Genomic DNA, 18,752 nt, shown 5'->3' on the forward strand with positions numbered 1-18,752 from the left:
GGTGTATCTGTTGCTTACAAAGGAAAAGGATTGACGCTTCAGAAACACCAAGTCTGTTCACAGGCTTTGCTACTATATGTTGTCGCAGTGTAGTAAATAGGACTTTTGTAGTTTCCAAAGAAACAGGACACTGGTCAACAAGGTTTTTGGGTTTTTTTTGTTGTTTTTGTTCAGGTGTGAAAGTGAAGTGTTTCTGAATCTGGAAGAGATAAACCCCAAATTTTGTTCTTTCTCTCTTAAAACATCTGGGCTGCATTGCAATATATATCACCTCTACATTTATGATTTAAGTTATTGCTGGGGTTCTTCTTAAATATTGAGAGATGGAGGAGTATGGAATAAATACAACCCCAAATCAAAAAAAGTTGGGACGGTTTGGAAAATGCAAATTAAAAAAAAAGAAAGCAGTGATGTCCAAATTTACTTGGACTTTTATTTCATTGCAGACAGTATAAACCCAAGATATTTTGTTTTGTCAACTTAATTTCTTTTGTTAATATTCTATTGCTGCATTTCAGGCCTGCAGCACATTCCAAAAAAGTTGGGACGGGGAAGTTTAGGGCTAATAATGAGGTAAAATAATGAAATGATGCGATTTGAAACAGGTGATGTCCACAGGTGATTATAATCATGATCCGGCACAAAATCAGTATACAGGAAAGGCCTGGTCTTCAAGGAGCGAAGATGGGCCAAGGATCTCCAGTTTGTCAACAAATGCATGAGAAAACTATTGAAATGTTTAAAAACAAATGTCCTTCAAAAAAAAAAAAAAAAATCTAGGACGGGATTTGGATATTTCACCCTCGAGAGCACATAAAACATTTCAAAGAACCTGGAGGAATTTCAGTGTGTAAAGGGCAAAAGCGCAAGCCTAAGCTGAACATTTGTCATGTCCAATCCCTCAGACGGCACGACATCAAGAACCATCATTCATCTATAGCTGATATAACACGGGCTCAGAATTCTAGAGCAACATATACTGCCTTCAAGACGACATCTTTTCCAGGGATATTTCAACAAGACAACACAAACTCACAATCCACATAAAGGCAAGGCTGTGGAAGAAGAGGGTGTCTATCCCCTGTGTCCCCAATCGAGAATGTGTGGCAAATTTTGAAATGAAAAATGGCAACCCCATACTGCTACACACCTTAATACCCGTTTGCAGGAAGAATGGAACAAAATAATACCTGAAATGTGTCATCACTTGGTGTCTTCAGTCCCTAAACATCTTAAGTGTTGTGAGAAGGAATGGCAACATGACAAAGTGGTAAATGCTTGACCATCCCATTTTTTTTTTTTTTTAACGGGTTACAAGAAAAAATTGAAACATGTTTATTTTCAGAAAACAAAATTCATGAGGTAAAACATCAAATGTGCTGTTATGTTGTTTTGAGTGCAAAGCAGGTCAAAGATTATTTACAAATCATTGTTTTTAGTTTTAATTTCAATGCCAGCATACCATTCCAACTTTTTCTGATTTGGGGTTGTATAATTATATTGCTATTGTTTTCACAAAAGAATATACTTCATTACATTTCCATTAAGCCCCGGAGGATTAAAGCAATCCCAGGCAGAATTCCTCTGTCGGAACAACTACGTAATAGCACCAACAGTTTCCCAGCTGCTTTCAACAACAGTGACTCATATCTGAATAAAGCAGATGAAAATTTTGGTCAACAGTGTTAAAACTTTCTAAGCTTACAGGATGTCATGATTCACTGCCTGCAATCATTGTCAAGTGAAGGAGCTAAATTTAAAGCCATATTTAAATTTGCTTTTGTCACTTTGTTCAGACAGCAGACCGATATTTAAATGCACTTTGTAATCTGGGGTGCAATGAAAAGTGAGGGCGAAATAATAAAAGGATTTGAGTAAAAGCCTGCTGTGAGACTGGCCAACTGTTATGGTCGTCATGAGTGATAAAACACTCACGTAATCAAAGAGAATGGTGGGGTTGCTGTGGCTCAGCTTGCCAATCTGCCTCCCCGACGGCTTCACGTTTTCCTTGGTCAGTCGCCTGAGAGAGAGCGAGAGAGAAAAAAAAAAATGAGTGAGTATCATCAACATTATATTCCAACACCAGTCACTTTTACTCATATTAGACATTTCAAACGACCTGGATGAATGACCATCTTCACTGATACTTTACAACTGCTACCTTTTCCCCATAAAGTTAACCATCTTAACACCGATTTTTCTTCAGAGTCACATAACGATGCAGTGACTGGAATGGCGAATAAGCTCCAGGAAGCTGTATTCCCTTGCCATATTGAGACAGCTTTAATGAATACATCCTGTGAAAGAGGACAGCTCTAGCACATTTGATAAGCTGCTCTAGCACATCTGATGAGGCACTCCCACTCACTGCAGCACACACCCAGGCTGTAGGTTTGAAGGGAATTTAATTGGGATGTGTGAGATGCTAGGCAAGTTCTTCTTTGAGGATGGAATCGAGTGTCAATGCAATTAATGAGGAAACCTGGTGTCATGATCACAAACATATGAAGAGAAGAAAAGAAAGATCAAGGTCAGTGGTGAGGAAGGGGGGGAAATACAAGCAGACAAACAGCGGCTGTTCATCCTTTAACTGCACTAAGGAGCCAAAGTGAGTGGTTTGCTCAGGTTTAAGGCACAATAAGCAACGGATAATGACGCATCCTGGTTTATGTGAGGAAAATGGCAGCTAAAGCCACTTCATGTGAAATGGGCAAAGGAAGAAAAAATCTTTGTGAAAACATGCATGTGGACGAGTCTTTTATACAAGTGCAGCATGGTGAAAATGTTGGAAGAAAACCTAAAATACGAAGAGAATATTGGGATTCAGTCTCAGACTGGATTCTGTAATTAAAATCTAATTGCTTGTGTGTGTGGTTGGTTTCATCCCTGGGTTTTATTAATCCTAAAGAAATCAACAGCAGTGCTTCATTTCTGCTTCAGTGCATACAGTGATCCTCTGCGGCACTGTCATAGTCTCAGACACTCCACTGCTCCATCTCACTCCTTTCTCTCTCTCACACACACACGCGCGCACACACACACTTGATGGCCCCGTTTTATCATATCTTTCTCCACACCCATTACTTGTACATTAGCGATATTACCTCTAGCTTGTTGAATAAAGAATCTCTCTATACACTCTTCAGAAGCTCTAGTGGCATTAACTGTCATTCAGCTGTAACGTGAAATGTAGCAGAAGCAATCATCTTCCATACCTAATGGGCCGAGGCTGCATTAAATACACAAAATATGCATACAGCCTTCCTTGTTGTAAAAAGTACAGGTGCACTGGTAAGATACCTGAAAACTGGCAAAGAACTTCCAGGACCAACTTCCAACAAATTTGCTTTTGATTTGCACAGAAACAATATTGCTGAGAAAGCACAAAAAAACAAAAAACAGCCCACTACCATGTAGCATAAATCCACTTAAATACCCTAAAGCTCATGAAGGCAATTACCGGTATTTTTCTACCTTTCTGGCAAATTGTACACTCTGGTACCCAAGTACCCTTCATTGGTTTGATACAGCAACACAGAATTGTGTGTTAAGGCACACTTTTGGCCCTTTTCCACTACCCTTTTTCAGCTCACTTCAGCTCGCTTCAGCCCGACACGGCTCGCGTTTCGACTACTTCAGAGCAGCATGACTCAGCTCGCTTCAGCCCTGCTTAGCACCCAAAACTCGCACGGTTTTGGAGTGGGGCTGAAGCGAGCCAAACCGAGCCGAGTGGGGCTAGGGGCGTGAGGAGACACTCCCCTGTGCACTGATTGGTGAGGAGGAGTGTCCTCACATGCCCACACACGCCCTGCGAGCACACTGGGATCTGTAAACTCCGTAAACCCGGAAGAAGAAGAATTACGAGAATTTCTGAAGCCTTATGCGCCTCGCCTCATCTATACGCTCTTGCCAGTATCTGTTGGCGTTGTCGGTGACAACAAGCTACAGCACCAAGACCAGCAACACTAACGACTCCATGTCCTCCATGTTTATTGTTTACTATCCGGGTCGTGAGACTACCGCTTAAAAGGTCACTGATGTCACTGTTTGCGCCGCCTAACGACATCACGTGACGTCCACCCACTTTCACTAACTCCACCCAGCACGGTTCAGCGCGGTTGTAGTCGAAATGCAACTCCAACAGCCCCACTCAGCTCGACTCAGCCCAACTCAGCCGCGTTTGTAGTGGAAAAGCGGCATTTGCTTTGTAGTGAGCTAAACCAGCCTAATGCAGTGATCCAATCAGGTCCACGGATCAAGATATGTATGACAACAGTGACAGTTTTCCTAATTTTGCCTCTGTTCACCACGCTTGATTTGAAATGAAGCAATCAAGATGAGATTCATGTGTAGACCTTCAGCTTTAATTCAAGGAGTTTTTACAAAAATACTGCATTCACTGTTTAAGAATGACAGCCATTAAAAAAATTAAAAAAAAGTCCCTCCATTTCCACAGGCTCAAAAGTAACTCCGCAAACTAACAATAATGAACTAGAAGGATTATTTTTAATATGTGGATGCCTGAACTCTTGAACCCATGGACATCACCAGATGTTGAGTTCCCTCCAATGAAATCCTTTGCCAGACGTTTACTGCAGCTGCCTTCAATGGCAACATGTTTGGAGGTCTTTCTGCCTTCAGTTTTGTCTTTAAGTGAAAAGCATGCTGGATTGACTGACTCGGCCATTTAACAACATTTCTTATGAAGCTCTTGGGTTGCTTTTTGCTGTACGTTTTGGGTCATTATCCATCAGTACTGTGAAGCATCATCCTATCAGTTTTGCAACATTCAACGGAATCGGAGCAGAAAATATTTAATCGAATTCTAGTCATACATGAGCTGATAGCCGACGAGGTATGGAGTGCTAAGTTGGCTATAAGCCATGTACGACAAGACTGAGTGAAATAATTGTTTATTATATTATATATTCACTGGATTTTGAGAAACAGCATTTTTATTTTCTGCAAATTCGATAAATAAAAACTTGATACAAAAACAATCATTTCTGCTTAGAATGTAAACAAACCAGCAAAATGACAGTAGCAATATGTGAAAAATGTAATTACAATAATTCTTGAAAAAAAATTATATATTCTTACCATCAAATAATTTTATTCCAAATTTTGTTACTTTTTTTTTGGGGGGGGGGGGGGGGGGGGGGGGGGGGGGGTCATTTTCGAGTAGTGTTTTTATTTCATCATTAGTTGGTTCAGCAACACGCGCCACCATTTTGTTGTTCTCTACTCACAGTATATGAGCGGATAGCCTCATATAAGAGTAGCCAATCAGAGCTTGTGATTGCTCATATCCAGTGAATGTAGATAGAATAAAGCTTCATGTACTTCAGAATTCTACCATGATACACCCATCAACAGTCACATGATCAATACACAACAGTGGACTCAGTTCCACTGGCAGTGATACGTGTCCATGCCAGAACAGTGCCTCCACCATGTTTAACAAACGATGTATGCTTTGGATTAGGAGCCTGTGCTTTCTTTCTCCATACTCTTCCCATAATTCTGCTCCAAGTTAATCCAGGTTTCATCTGCCCAAAGAATCTTGTTCCAGAACTGGGCAGGGTTTTTTTTTTTTGTAAGATATTTTATAGCAATGGCTAATCTGGTCTTTCTGTGCTTGAGTGTTACACTCAGTACGTTTACATGCGCATCCTAATCGAGCTGCTGTCGGTAATCGAGCAAAGGGTCCCAGCAGGGGTGCCAGAGAAATCCAATCCTACATGCATACTGTGAAATCGAGCTATTGAGTGAGGTGCATTGTGCACCCGAGCCACAGGTGGCGCTACACACCCCATCGTGTTGGTACACTTCCGGTTGTCGTCATGAAGAAAAGCTATTCAAGAGTATAAACAAAGGGACTACAGGCGGAAATTAGCATGTACTGCTATAACCTGGTACAGACATCTGTCCTTACCACAAGGATAATGTTTAATTTGTACCCTGTCCCTTTTAAAAATAAAATAAACTCTAAGAAGTGTGTTTGTAGTTTGTATGTACGAACAGAAGTGTTCCTAATAAAGTGGGCGGCTAAGGTGAAGTGTCATGCCGACCGAGGCTGTTGTGTTTCCCGCTTGTGGTCTCGTCACTCGTCACTTCCGGAAGGGGCAGTGCTGAAGTAAGTAAATCGAATACGTAGCTCGATAGGGTTTACATGCACTAAGTAGCTCGGCAGAAATCGCATAATCTAGGTCGTGTAGCTCGATTGCGAGAAATCAAGTTCGGTTCAATTTCAGCCGAGCGAAGGTGTTTACATGCCATTTAGAACATCGATTTCAGATGAGCAACGGCAGAAATTCGATTTTCTCTATGTGCATGTAAACGCACTGAATTTCTTGATTGTAGACTTGGACAATGAGAGACAGACATCCTCAAAAGTGTTCTTGACGGAGCTACATGTTGTGAAGGGAGTTTTTCTTCACCAAGGAAAGAATGCTCATCCACTTGTCTTGTGGTCTTCCAGGCCTTTTGGTTTTGCTGAGCTCGCCTGTCCATTCCTTTTTCAGAGTTTCCCAAATTGTTGATTTGGCCACTCCCAAGTTTCTGCTCTCTCTCTGACAGGTTTATTTGTTTCTTTTTTTCAGCTTAATGATAGCCTCCTTTCAATTACATTGACACCTCTTTGGACCGCATATTGAGATTTCCCATGAAGAGCGACCGAATGCAAATTCAACACTTGGAATCAATTCAGTCTTCTGTTTTTTATAACCCATCAACCCCATGTTTAACATGTGCATTCCGAGATGTTTTTCTGCTCACCACGGTTGTAGAGACTGGTTATTTGAGTGACTGGAGAGGTCTTCAAAATGCACTGCTGCCACAAGATCATTGCATGAGCTACCAGATAAGTGAGTATTGTGTTTATGTTGTGCTCAGTGGAGGTTGTATTTGTTGGATGGAGATGGTTCAAGTGTTGATTATGTCAGCATGGACACAGCACATGCTAAGCATCACTGCTTCACAGGAAAAATGCGAGCAAGCTGAAGCATTGGGAAAGGCAAATTATTGGTGGATTACCAACTACAGAGATAAATACAGAGGATGGGTCTTAAAGGAATAACACAAAGATAATTATTTAAATGCTTTTTCAGGTGAACTGACAAAACATTATGTCGCCTTTCAAAAAATCCAGTACCAGCTGGCATTTCTCTATAACAGGGGTTCTCAGCTCCAGTCCTAGGGACCCCCTGCCCAGCACAGTTTGATGTTTTCCTGACACTCAACACATCTGGCCCACTTCATTAAAGACTTAATAACAAGCTTATCAAGTTGGATTGGGTGTGTAAGGAAAACATCAAGCTGTGCAGGGCAGGGGGTCCCCAAGACTAGAGTTAAGAACGCATGCTCTATATTAATAGCGGAGAGAAACGCCATACTTAAGAGAAAATGGTAATGCATTGACCTGATTTTTGATGGCTTTTGCAGCATTATGATGCCTGTACATACAAACGATGTCCGTGTACCACCACAGGGTACTCCATCATAAGAGCAAGGCCATGCATCTCAAACACCTCGCCACCAGACACAGAAATTTGTATTTTTACAAATACGCGATGGGGGATTAGATGAGGAGCTCAGTCGAAGAATGTCGAAAGCAAGCTCGGCATTCAGAAGACTTCGAGACAGGCTATGGAACAATCACCATGTATCAACCTATGTCAAGTGTCAAGTCTATCATGCTGTTGTGCTCAGCACATTGCTGTACGCTGGACACTATATCGTAACCAAGTCAAGAAATTATCTGCCTTCATGATGCAACACCTCAGACTTATGAAGATCTCTTGGAGGGACAAAAATTACAAATGAGGAGGTTCTAGACAGAGCTGGCCTTCCCAGTATAGAAAAAAATACTCATTCACAGAAACCTACAGTGGCTCGGTCATGTCCACCACATGGACCAACAGTGTCTTCCCAGACAAGTCCTCTACTCCCAGCTCTTCCATGGAAGCCAAGGCAAGGGTAGACCAAGACTACGGTATAAAGGCACTATAAAACAGAACCTCAAGCATCTAAAAATAAATCTTGACTCCCGGCCCTCCTTAGTGGCCGACCGTTCATCATGGAGACATTGTATTTCAGACAACTTCCAAACAGATTAGGCAGTCTTCATTGGTTATCAACAGACAGCAGTCACATTTTATTTATTTACTCACTACATGCACGTTATATACTGAGAATTTATAATCTCTTGATCTGGCGTTACTTTCAAGTTCCAAGTCTGGTTCCTCTCAAGGTTTTCTTCCTTGCCACTCTTGCATTGGGCTTGTTAATTAGGGACCCACATTTGCATCTGCATTTCTGTGAAGCTGCTTTGTCAGAATGTCTATTGTAAAAATGCTGTAGAAACAAATATTTGAGCCAAATTGAATAATTTATTTTCGGAACAGAACAGAAAGAATGGGAAACAACAACAAAAAAGAACAATATTTTGATTTTGCAAAATCCATCCATCAGCCAGGATAACTGGTCCAGAGCTGACCCTTTTAAATATAGTCCAACTCTCTGGCATGTGTGTTTTAATAACCTATTAACAACTCCTCTGAATTTGGAGAAGAAATAAGTGACCGCTTCTCCTACTGGAGGGAACTGTTGCGAATTACCCACAGAACAACTTTCATCAAGAATCGATATTTGTTTTTCTGCTTATACAGAAAGATTGACATTTTATTCAGAGGATAGTTGACTAGGTATAAAAGCTGTCCAGTGTAACACAAGTGACTAAGGCAGGACACACAGGAGCAGAGCAATCGCTGTTAGCCAGCGTTTTTCCAGCCACAACAGAACTGTCAGGATAACTGATGGACCCTCCTTTCATATATCTCAGCCAGAGAGTGAGGGCCATCAGGTCCAATGGGGACGATGCATAAAAAGGGCACAAGACGTGGCTCTTTGAAAGAGTGACAGAAACAAGTCTTGATCCCCATCATTGAGCAGGCTTTATGAGCATCGCTGCAGTGCACAAAACTTGCAGAATCTCTCCATCATGTTTGTCCCAACTGTCATCACTTTGTAGCCTGAGGCCAGTAGCCCTTAGTGGGGCACTGTGACACCTCCATGGGGGTTACAAGGCTTTGGTTATGGTTTGTTTCAACTGATCTCATCATTGCCCATTCTGCTGCTTTCAAAACATAGCCAACACCTAGGCCATGTTTCATTAGCACTGTCTTATCAAGTTCCAAGTAATAAAACAAAAACTAGCCCTTCTGTGGAAAAATGAATAGCATCCTCCTTCAAATTAAGCAGAATGCGACTGGCTCCTAAAATTACACAAAATAATGGAGTGAGAAGCAACAGAATTTGGAACAGAGCATCTTTTTGCCTGCAAACCAGGCTGATGGTCTCATGAGAAAAACAGCCTGCCAACTCTGATTAAAACTAAAGGCGAACCAGAGACAAGGACAAATGGGGGGGGACATCACACAGTACAGCAGAAGTGGCTATTCTATACATTACAGCTGAGCAAACACTATCCTGTGCGTGAAGCATGTAAAAATCAACAATTAACTGAATGGACAAGCTGGTAATAGGAATCAACAAAACTAAAATGGTAAATACCAACTACAAAAAGAAGAAAATGAGAAAAAGAAAAATAAAGGAACAAAAGAAAAAGAAATAAAGAAAAAGAAAAGCTTTCACTTGTCACATGTATACTCAAGCACAATTAAATTCATCCTCTGCATTTAACCCATCTGAAGCAGTAAACACACGAGCAATGAGCGCGCACATTTACCCAGAGCAGGGTATGCTACATGCTACAGTGCCCAGGGAGCAGTTGGGGGTTAGGTGCCTTGCTCAAGGGCACTTCAGCCCCATGTCTTCAGACTGCGGGGGGAAACTGGAGCACCCGAAGGAAACCCACACAGACACGGGGGAAAAACATGCAAACTCCACACAGAAAGGCCCCCGTCGGCCACTGGGCTCGAACCCAGAACCTTCTTGCTGTGAGGCGATAGTGCTAACCACTACACCACTGTGCCATCCAAAGAAAAAGGAAAAAAGGGGGGAAGAAGAAATAAAGAAATAGTAAAAAAGAAATAAAAATCAAGAGGAAGAGGATGTCGTCCAAACTAAAAACTGCAGGAAATGCTTAGATTACTTCAAACTCTTGGTAAAAAGATGTTTCGTACATCCTTTACATTAAGTTGAACATACACTGACATTAATTCAGTACATGCTCCAGTTACACTAACAGGACCAACTTACTGCTCATTTCATATACTTTTGAGTTGCTATAGCAGCATACATTACAAACATGGTTTTCGAGACTTGGAAACTGCAAGATTTTACTTCTACTTCAACAGTGATCCTTGGGGATTTTTTTGTGCCTCCCTTACCATCCTCCTCACTGTACATGGGGCAAAATAAACTTGGGTCCTCTTCCAGGCAAGTTTACAACGGTTCCCTTGGTGTCCACTGTTTGACTAATGGCCAAACAGTAGCAATGGACATTTTTCAGGTAAGCAGCTTTTTTTAATAACCATTCCCTGACTTTTGAAGGTCAATACACTTCTCCCCTCATTTGGTTTGCATGTTCTCTCTTTCATGTTGATGAATGAAGAAGGGAATTTGACCTCTGTCTCACCTCATATCTGTATCAGAGTTAAACAGGAAGTCATGGATTACAGCTTGAAAGTTCCTACACACTCCAATCAAATCAAATGTACAATTTACATGGGAAACATGCGTCAATTACATTGTGTTCACTATAATTTCCAGGGGTGCCAATAATAGTGACACGTTGTTGAGATTTATTTCCTGATGAGGGATTTGTTTTTCTCTGAACAAATTTATTTCAATTAAAGGTTGGATTTCTCATTTTTTCAGTGCGAGAAGAAACTACGTCACCAAAAGATGGATTTTATCGTCACCATTTTTTTTTAATGGGGTGCCAATAATTGTGGAGGACACACACATTACATAGACACTCACCAGCCACTTTTAAAAAAAACTGTTCTTGATTCTAAGATTCCTGTTCTTGGCTGGCAGGAGTGGAACCCAATGTGGTCTTCTGCTGTTGCATGCCGAGATGCTTTTCTGCTCACCACGGTTGCTATGAGTTACTATATCCTTCCTGGCAGCTCAAAACAATCTGGTCATTTTCCTCTGACCTCAACAAGGCATTTCCACCCACAGAACTGTCGCTCACTCAATGTGTTTTCTTTTTTGTACAGTTCTGTGTAAACTCTAGAGACTGTTGTGTGAGAAAATCCCAGATGATCAGCAGTTTCTGAAATACTCAGTCCATCTGGCACCAACACCCATTTTATAATATATATACACACACACACACACACACACACACATACATATATATATATATATATATATATATATATATATATATATATATATATATGTGTGTGTGTGTGTACGTGTATATATATATATACATACACACACACACTATATATATACACACACACAAAATTTGTTTTCAATTATATCTCACACAGGTTTGGAAAGAATTAAGATAGCACTTAAATTTTTTTCTTCAATCAGCAGCCATTTCATTCCAGTGTCTGTGCTGGAATTCCAACACAAGCAGACATAATAATAATAATAACAACAACAACAACAACAACAACTAGACTGCATTTCCGCAGAGAAAATGCAAAGTGTGCTTGCTAAGCTGTAGCAGAACAGCTATCATGCTAGCATGCTAAAAGCTAGCATGCCAACATGCTAACAACTAGCATGCTAACAGTTAGCATACTAATATGCTAACAGCCTACTAGCATGCTAAAAGCTAGCATGTTAACATGTTAATGCTAACATGCTAATAGATAACATGCTAATAGACAGCATGCTAACAGCTAGCATTCTAACATGCTAATGATTAACATGCTATTTGTTAAAATTCTAACACTAAGACTAATATGCTGGCAGCTATCATGCTAACAGGCCAACATGCTAATGGCTAGTATGCTAACTTTGAGCATGCTAACACGCTGAGGGGGACATGCTAACATACTCAGGTGAACTCGCTAACAGCAAACATGCGAACTCCGCATGCTACCATGCTAATCCTAACATTAACAGCTCTCATGATAACACACTAATGGTGAACATGCTAACAACTCGCGAGCTAACAGCAGGCATATCGTAATGGGTAACATGCTAACAGCTAGCATGGTAACACATTAATGCTTATATGCTAATTGCTATCGTGTGTGCATGTAAGTGTTCCTAATAAAGTGGCCATTGAGTTGAAGTTGATTTGCTGTCAAAGTCTCAAATGAGCAGATCCTTGCCAAATGCATCATCACCTACGGGGGAAGGGAGGAATGACTCAGTCACGCGTTCATTGATTAGCGTCAAAATGGAGAAAAAAAATGGACGGACGAAAGGCAAGACAAAGACGATATCGGTTCTGACCCGCACTCGTGTGTGATGGGTGATTTGGCCTGAGGTGCCATATGAAGTTTGGTGGATGTGTGGTGAAGTGTTACTGAGCAAAACTCCATTCATTTGAATGGGGCCAAAAATCAATGGAAGCCTATGGAGGTAAAAAGAGATGCGTGAAAACCAAGGAAAAGACGAGTGCAGGTCTCAGATGAGGGGATGGATCTGTGCAAGGACTTGGCCTGAGGCATCAAGTGAAGTTTCTTGAAGTTTGGTCACTTGGTTAAAAAAAATTGATGGAGAGTGCAAGTTTTTCCTCCTGAAACACCATTCATTTTCAATGGGGCCAAAAATCAATGCAAGCCTATGGAGGAAAAAGGGATGAGCAAAAAGCAAGGAAAAATATGAGTGCGGGTAAGAACCGATTGCATGTATGTGTCGGGAGAGTTGGCCTGAAGTATCACATGAGGTTTGGTGCATCTGCGATGGAGCGTGTCCGAGTAGGACGATTCGATTCATGAGCCCTATTCATTCTCTATGGGGAAAAAAACAAAAGAAAAATGACAAGAACAAGAGAACGGGCACGTTGATCCAAAAGCTGCATACAAGCACACTACACCACTTCGGGCCAGACGTCTCAGAGTTGGAACGGTGTCCATCTCAAACGCCCTAGGAGGAGTAGTGGGTCCAAAAAAAACGTGTCAGAATAAGGCAGAATAAGTAAACTCAAGAACAACAATAGTGTGCTTGCCTTTGGCAAGCACACTACTACTACTACTACTACTACTAAGTTCAATTTATATAGCACCTTTCTCACACCCAAGGTAGCTTTACAATTGGGGGGGCAGGGCGGCACCAAAAGAGGGTTAGGATGTACGCAATTCCAATGGAGTAGCTACCACAGTCCCACCAAACGGCGCATGAAGATAAATCCCATACCACCTACACAGCCGCCACCAGGCAACATCGCTCGCAACACCGTGCAATGGATCCACAAACCAAGCACAGAAGCACTGCCACCCATGCCCCTTTTCCACCAAAGCAGTTCCAGGGCTGGTTCGGGGCCAGTGCTTAGTTTGGAACCGGGTTTTCTGTTTCCACTGACAAAGAACTGGCTCTGGGGCCAGAAAAACCGGTTCCAGGCTAGCACCAACTCTTTGCTGGGCCAGAGGAAAGAACCGCTTACGTCAGTGGGGGAGCGGAGTTGTTAAGACCGACAACAATAACAAGACCGTGAAAGATCGCCATTTTTAAGCGGTGAGAAGCAGCAGCTGTACAAACGCGAAGTCATCCATTATTATTATTATTATTGTTGCTGCTGCTTCTTCCGTGTTGTTTTTGCTTCGATATTCGCACCAAGGTTTAAGCAAACGTAGCGACGTAACTGACGTATACAGCGACGTAATGACGTATACAGCAACGTAATGACGTGGCACCGTGAGCGATGGAAAAGCAAACTGGTTCTCAGCTGGCTCGCAAGTTGAACGAGTTGTGAACTAGCACCAGCACTGGCCCCGAACCAGCCCTGGAACTGATTTGGTGGAAAAGGGGTAAAAGTGCACTAGTATGTCCTGAACCACCTGCACAGCCAATGTGACCCCACTGGGCAGCATCGCTCGGAACACCGCGCCAAGCACAAAAGCACCGTCGCACAGAGCGCTGGACAACCCTGATGTTAAAAGAGCAACAAGTTCACTGCAGTCCATAGCGAGGAACACAGATATCACCCATGGTGGCCTGGAGGGAACCGACACCCAAAACTGGGTCCAGAGCTACGCCACAACCGACAGACAAAACACTCAAATCATTCAAATTCTGTAAAGCTGCTTTGCAACAATGTTTATTGTTAAAAGCACTATACAAACAAACTTGACTCAAATAAAAAGCAAACATCAAACTACACAAACACAAAAAAGAAAAACAAAAGAAAAAACAAACCGCTCCAGTGAGACGCGGGAGTCAGAATGTGTACAGCATACTCTCAACAGGAAACGGAATACACCACCTCATTTTACTTAATGATCACCACCTGAACCAAATCTTATTTAACAAGGAAAAGTATAAAAACCACTGCTGTCAAGTTTATTTGTATAGCGCTTTTAACAATAAACATTGTCGCAAAGCAGCTTTACAGAATTTGAACGACTTAAAACATGAGCTAATTTTATCCCTAATTTTATTTATTTAATTTTAGCTAATTTTATGTGGCGATGGTGGCAAGGAAAAACTCTCTCAGACGACATGAGGAAGAAACCTTGAGAGGAACCAGACTCAAAAGGGAACCCATCCTCATTTGGGCGACAGACAACATGCCTATAACATTAACAGTTTTAACATGAAGTCAGTTTCGTTGATGTTATAACTCTTCATTGATGGAAACTTGAGTGCAAAACTGTTTGTGACAACTGCAGTCCTAAAGTTAGCAAGCCAACTGTAATCCTCAGCCATAAAAGCATTACTGTAAGTGTCCAGAGCATCCTCCAAGTGTGACTTTCAACTGTCCACATGGGGCCATCCTCCACTGCTGTGGTCATTACTATCCTCTTGCAATAGGACCAGTTTGGATAGCAAAAACCGTGCTAGTAATACCTTAAATTTAACTGGAATACAAAAATATCTGTAACAACATGCCAAAAAAGAAAAAAAGTTTTCAATGAGAAAAAGAAGGCTTTACTCTGGCTTTACTGGCAGAGAGAGACACTGAGTGTCAGGTTACTTCCATCCTGAAAATTTCAAGGCAGCAGTTCATAATAACAAGGTCGAGCAGCAGACATTGAGGACAACAAAGTTACAAACTGGCAGAGGGCAAAAACGACTCTCCACTGACCGGGATGACTGTCAACTCCTTCAAATGTCATTCAACTACCGTAGGATGACATCAAGTGTCCTACAAAAAGAATGGCGAATGGCAAATGTCAGCTGGGGTTAAGTGCACAGCAAGGACGGTTCGAAACAGGTTCCTCTGAGTGGGATTGAAGTCATGCAAAGCTGAAAAAAAGCCCTTCATCAATGAGAAGCAAAGAAAAGCCAGGCTGAGGTTTGCTTAAGACCACAAGGATTGGACTGTAGAAAGGTCGTCTTCTCCGAGGAGTCCAATTTTTAACTTGTCTCAACATCTGGTCACGTCTAAGGGCCTCTGCATGCTCTTGTGACAAGGCTTTCGCAGATAGCTTTTCGCAGACAGTTGTAATTTATCGTTGAGCGGGGAGTAATAGGCGTGCGCGATGTTATTCACCGCCACAACGCAAGGGGGCGCAAAGTCGCGAAATCGCTAGGAGTAGTTGGTGGGTGTGGTTAGTATCCTCCGGTTACTTATAATGACTAGAACTGGAGTCGTATAGATGTACGTACTTCCTCACTTCCTCGATCAACCGCTCTTCTTTGGGGATAGATTAGGGATAAAATTAGCTCATGTTTTAAGTCGTTCAAATTCTGTAAAGCTGCTTTGCAACAATGTTTATTGTTAAAAGCGCTATACAAATAAACTTGATTTGATTTCGTGCTGCTCCATCTTCGCTCGTGTTTTTAAAAATGGCGGTAGTGAAAACAAAACAAACCGGGAAAGTAGGGAAGCAGAAGTGCGTGTACAGCGGATGTAGAGTGGACCTGGAGTGGACCAATCAGAGCCCTTTTGTCTGCGACGCTGTCTGCGAGGCTTCTACGGTGGTCACAATTTTTGGGAGGTGCGCGCAGAGCGTCTGCGAAGGTGGGGGGGCTACGCAGACGCCATCTGCGAGGACTGCGTTGTCAGCATAAATTGGCCTTAATGGTTAGACAGAGACCTGGAGAGGCCTATAAACCACAGTGACTACGTTTACATGCACATCCAAATCGAGCTGCTGTCGGTAATCGAGCTGAAGGTCCCAGCAGGGTGCCAGAGAAATCCAATCGTACATGCACACAATGAAATCAGGCTATTGTGTGAGGTGCATTGTGCACCCGAGCCACAGGTGGCGCAACATGCCCCATCGTGTTGGTACACTTCCGGTTGTCGTCATGAAGAAGAGCTATTCAAGAGTGTAAACAAAGTTATCAGTTCCGTGTTCTCCATTGCACGTTTTTCTCCCGTCCATGAATTTTAATATATTCAACTCCTTAAGCTGAATGAGCATGAAGTCTGTCTCCTCATTGCTCCAGAAGTGCACGTTTCTGCTTGCCTGTGGCAGTGGGGGCGTGGTCAAGCGCCGGTCTGTGACAGGAGGGCGGAGCCAGGGAAGGTGAGTGGCTGAATCACTTCACCTGATGGTAATTAACCTGTGTTTGTGTGTCTTCCCAGTAACCGCGCCCTATTTAAGGAGGCAGAGGGAGAGCAGAGGGGAGAGCTCATCCCGGGACTAGAACACAGCGCGCGTGTGTGCGCGCGCGCTTCTCTCAAGAATAAAAGTAGGCTGTTAAACTGAAAAGTCTGACAATAAAAAGCTTATTAGTATCAGAAGCTTTGTCCTGCCGTCCTCTGTGCTCCACCCACACTTCAGAGAGCTCTACATCGCCATTTTCTCTTCTTCGTTTGTTCCTCCTGACCTCTTCTGCTGCTCGCTACTACTGTTGTCATGCCGACCGAGGCTGTTGTGTTTCCCGCTTGTGGTCTCGTCACTCGTCACTTCCGGAAGTAGCTCGACAACTAGCTCAATAGGGTATACATGCACAAAGTAGCTCGGCAGAAATCGCATAAACTAGGTCGTGTAGCTCGATTCCGAGAAATCAAGTTCGGTTCAATTTCAGCCGAATTAAGGTGTATACATGGCATTTTGAACTTCGATTTCAGTCGAGCAACGGCAGAAATTCGATTCTCTCTATGTGCATGTAAACGTAGTGATTGTCTCACACCCATTGTGAACTTTGGTGGAGGATCAATGATCAATCAAGGATCAATGATCTGGGGGTGCTTCAGCAAGGCTGGAATGGGGCAGATTGTGAAGGACACATGAATCAAGCCATATACGGGTGATTCTCATGAAGCTGCAGTGAACATGTCCAGAACGCATTTTCCAAAATCAATACTTAATTCACATAAACTCTGATATTTTGTGTAAAGAAAATAGGGAGCACTGTATGGACAAATGGTTTTCATCATCATATAAACTAATTTTTATATCAATTAAACAAAAAATCTATGGAAATTATCATTACCGTTGTGTCCGCATCCCTTTTTTTACTTTAAATCATATAAAAATTCCTAATTATATAAAAAAATAATACAGTGTAAAGTTATTTTAAAACATCTATATTTATGCATAATATTAATATTTTTTGTGTTGAACAAAAAAAGGTACTTGATTTTAAACAAAATAACTGTGTCCGCACCAAATGTTTCTCATTACCGTTTCATGATTTCACCCCCCTATAAAAAGTACACCATGCCTTTAAATTGATCAGCTATCCCATGATGCATCACTTCAGATACAAGATTCAAAATGGAGACAAGGTCAGTTGCTCACTCTTCTCTTACTTTGTGATATTTATGTTAATGTTGCTAAATCTGTCTTCAGTTACACTGTATCATTACCGTTATGGTTTAATACTCATTACTTTTAAAAATAAAATATATTTTATTATCACAATATAAGGCTTTAACATGTGGCAAAGTTATAGGTTGCTAGCATGCTAGCATTTCAGGTTATTTGTGAAATTAGCCAAGAGAATCTCATTACCGTTACTCAATATTCTCACTGCCATGCACTGTGAGGGCAATAATGGTAATGAGAACCATTGAGGGTAATGAGATTCTTATGTAAGGTTACTAAAATAGGTATTTAATCGATTTTATTTTAGTATTTACAGTTATTTTATTATAGTAGTTATTATCTATTAGTTAGTTTACATATATATAGCTTATGCTTATATATATGAATGTATATGAATAGGCCTGAAGAGGCCGGCCGGATGAGGGTCAAAGACTGGATTAACTGCTTCAGCCCAAAGAAGTTCAAATTGTCACATTGTAGTCTTCAATGATGTTTTTTGTTTCCTTGTCAAATGTTTCATTGTAATTTGCTTGTGTTTCTGGTTCCCTGTTTTGTTACTCAATTGGTTTAACCTAGTAAGTTTCATTACCGTTACATTAATACTCATTACCGTTTTATTATCTCCTCATTACCGTTATGCGTGGAAAATGATTAATTTTTAAAAATGTTTTTCATCCTATTATAACTTTGGCTCATTTTTCTGTAGTATATTCTCCACCTGTTGTCCACATGAGTTTTTTATCAAACATATTCTAATAACATTTCCATCAATTAAAAAATTAAATTATATATTACATATTGTGTATCGGTAATGAGAGTTGCGTAACTTTAAATAAATGTCAAAAAATATATAAAGTAATTGTCATGGACTGTGCTGTTCATTTAATGGGATATTTTGTGGAAATATGAAAAATTGTCAAAAAATGT

General features: G+C 41.4%; 1 protein-coding gene across 2 annotated transcripts in view; it reads right to left on the minus strand.

Moving 5' to 3' along the window:
* thoc2 (THO complex 2) overlaps positions 1-18,752 on the minus strand; it is a 209,330-nt gene that overhangs the window by 70,937 nt on the left and 119,641 nt on the right. For both annotated transcript variants that reach the window (XM_060927494.1, XM_060927493.1), the window contains exon 16: positions 1,936-2,020. In XM_060927494.1, the coding sequence (XP_060783477.1) occupies positions 1,936-2,020 (85 nt within the window). The remainder of the gene's footprint in view (positions 1-1,935; positions 2,021-18,752) is intronic.

Source organism: Neoarius graeffei, chromosome 8 (assembly GCF_027579695.1).
Source record: "Neoarius graeffei isolate fNeoGra1 chromosome 8, fNeoGra1.pri, whole genome shotgun sequence".
Classification (NCBI taxonomy): domain Eukaryota; kingdom Metazoa; phylum Chordata; class Actinopteri; order Siluriformes; family Ariidae; genus Neoarius; species Neoarius graeffei.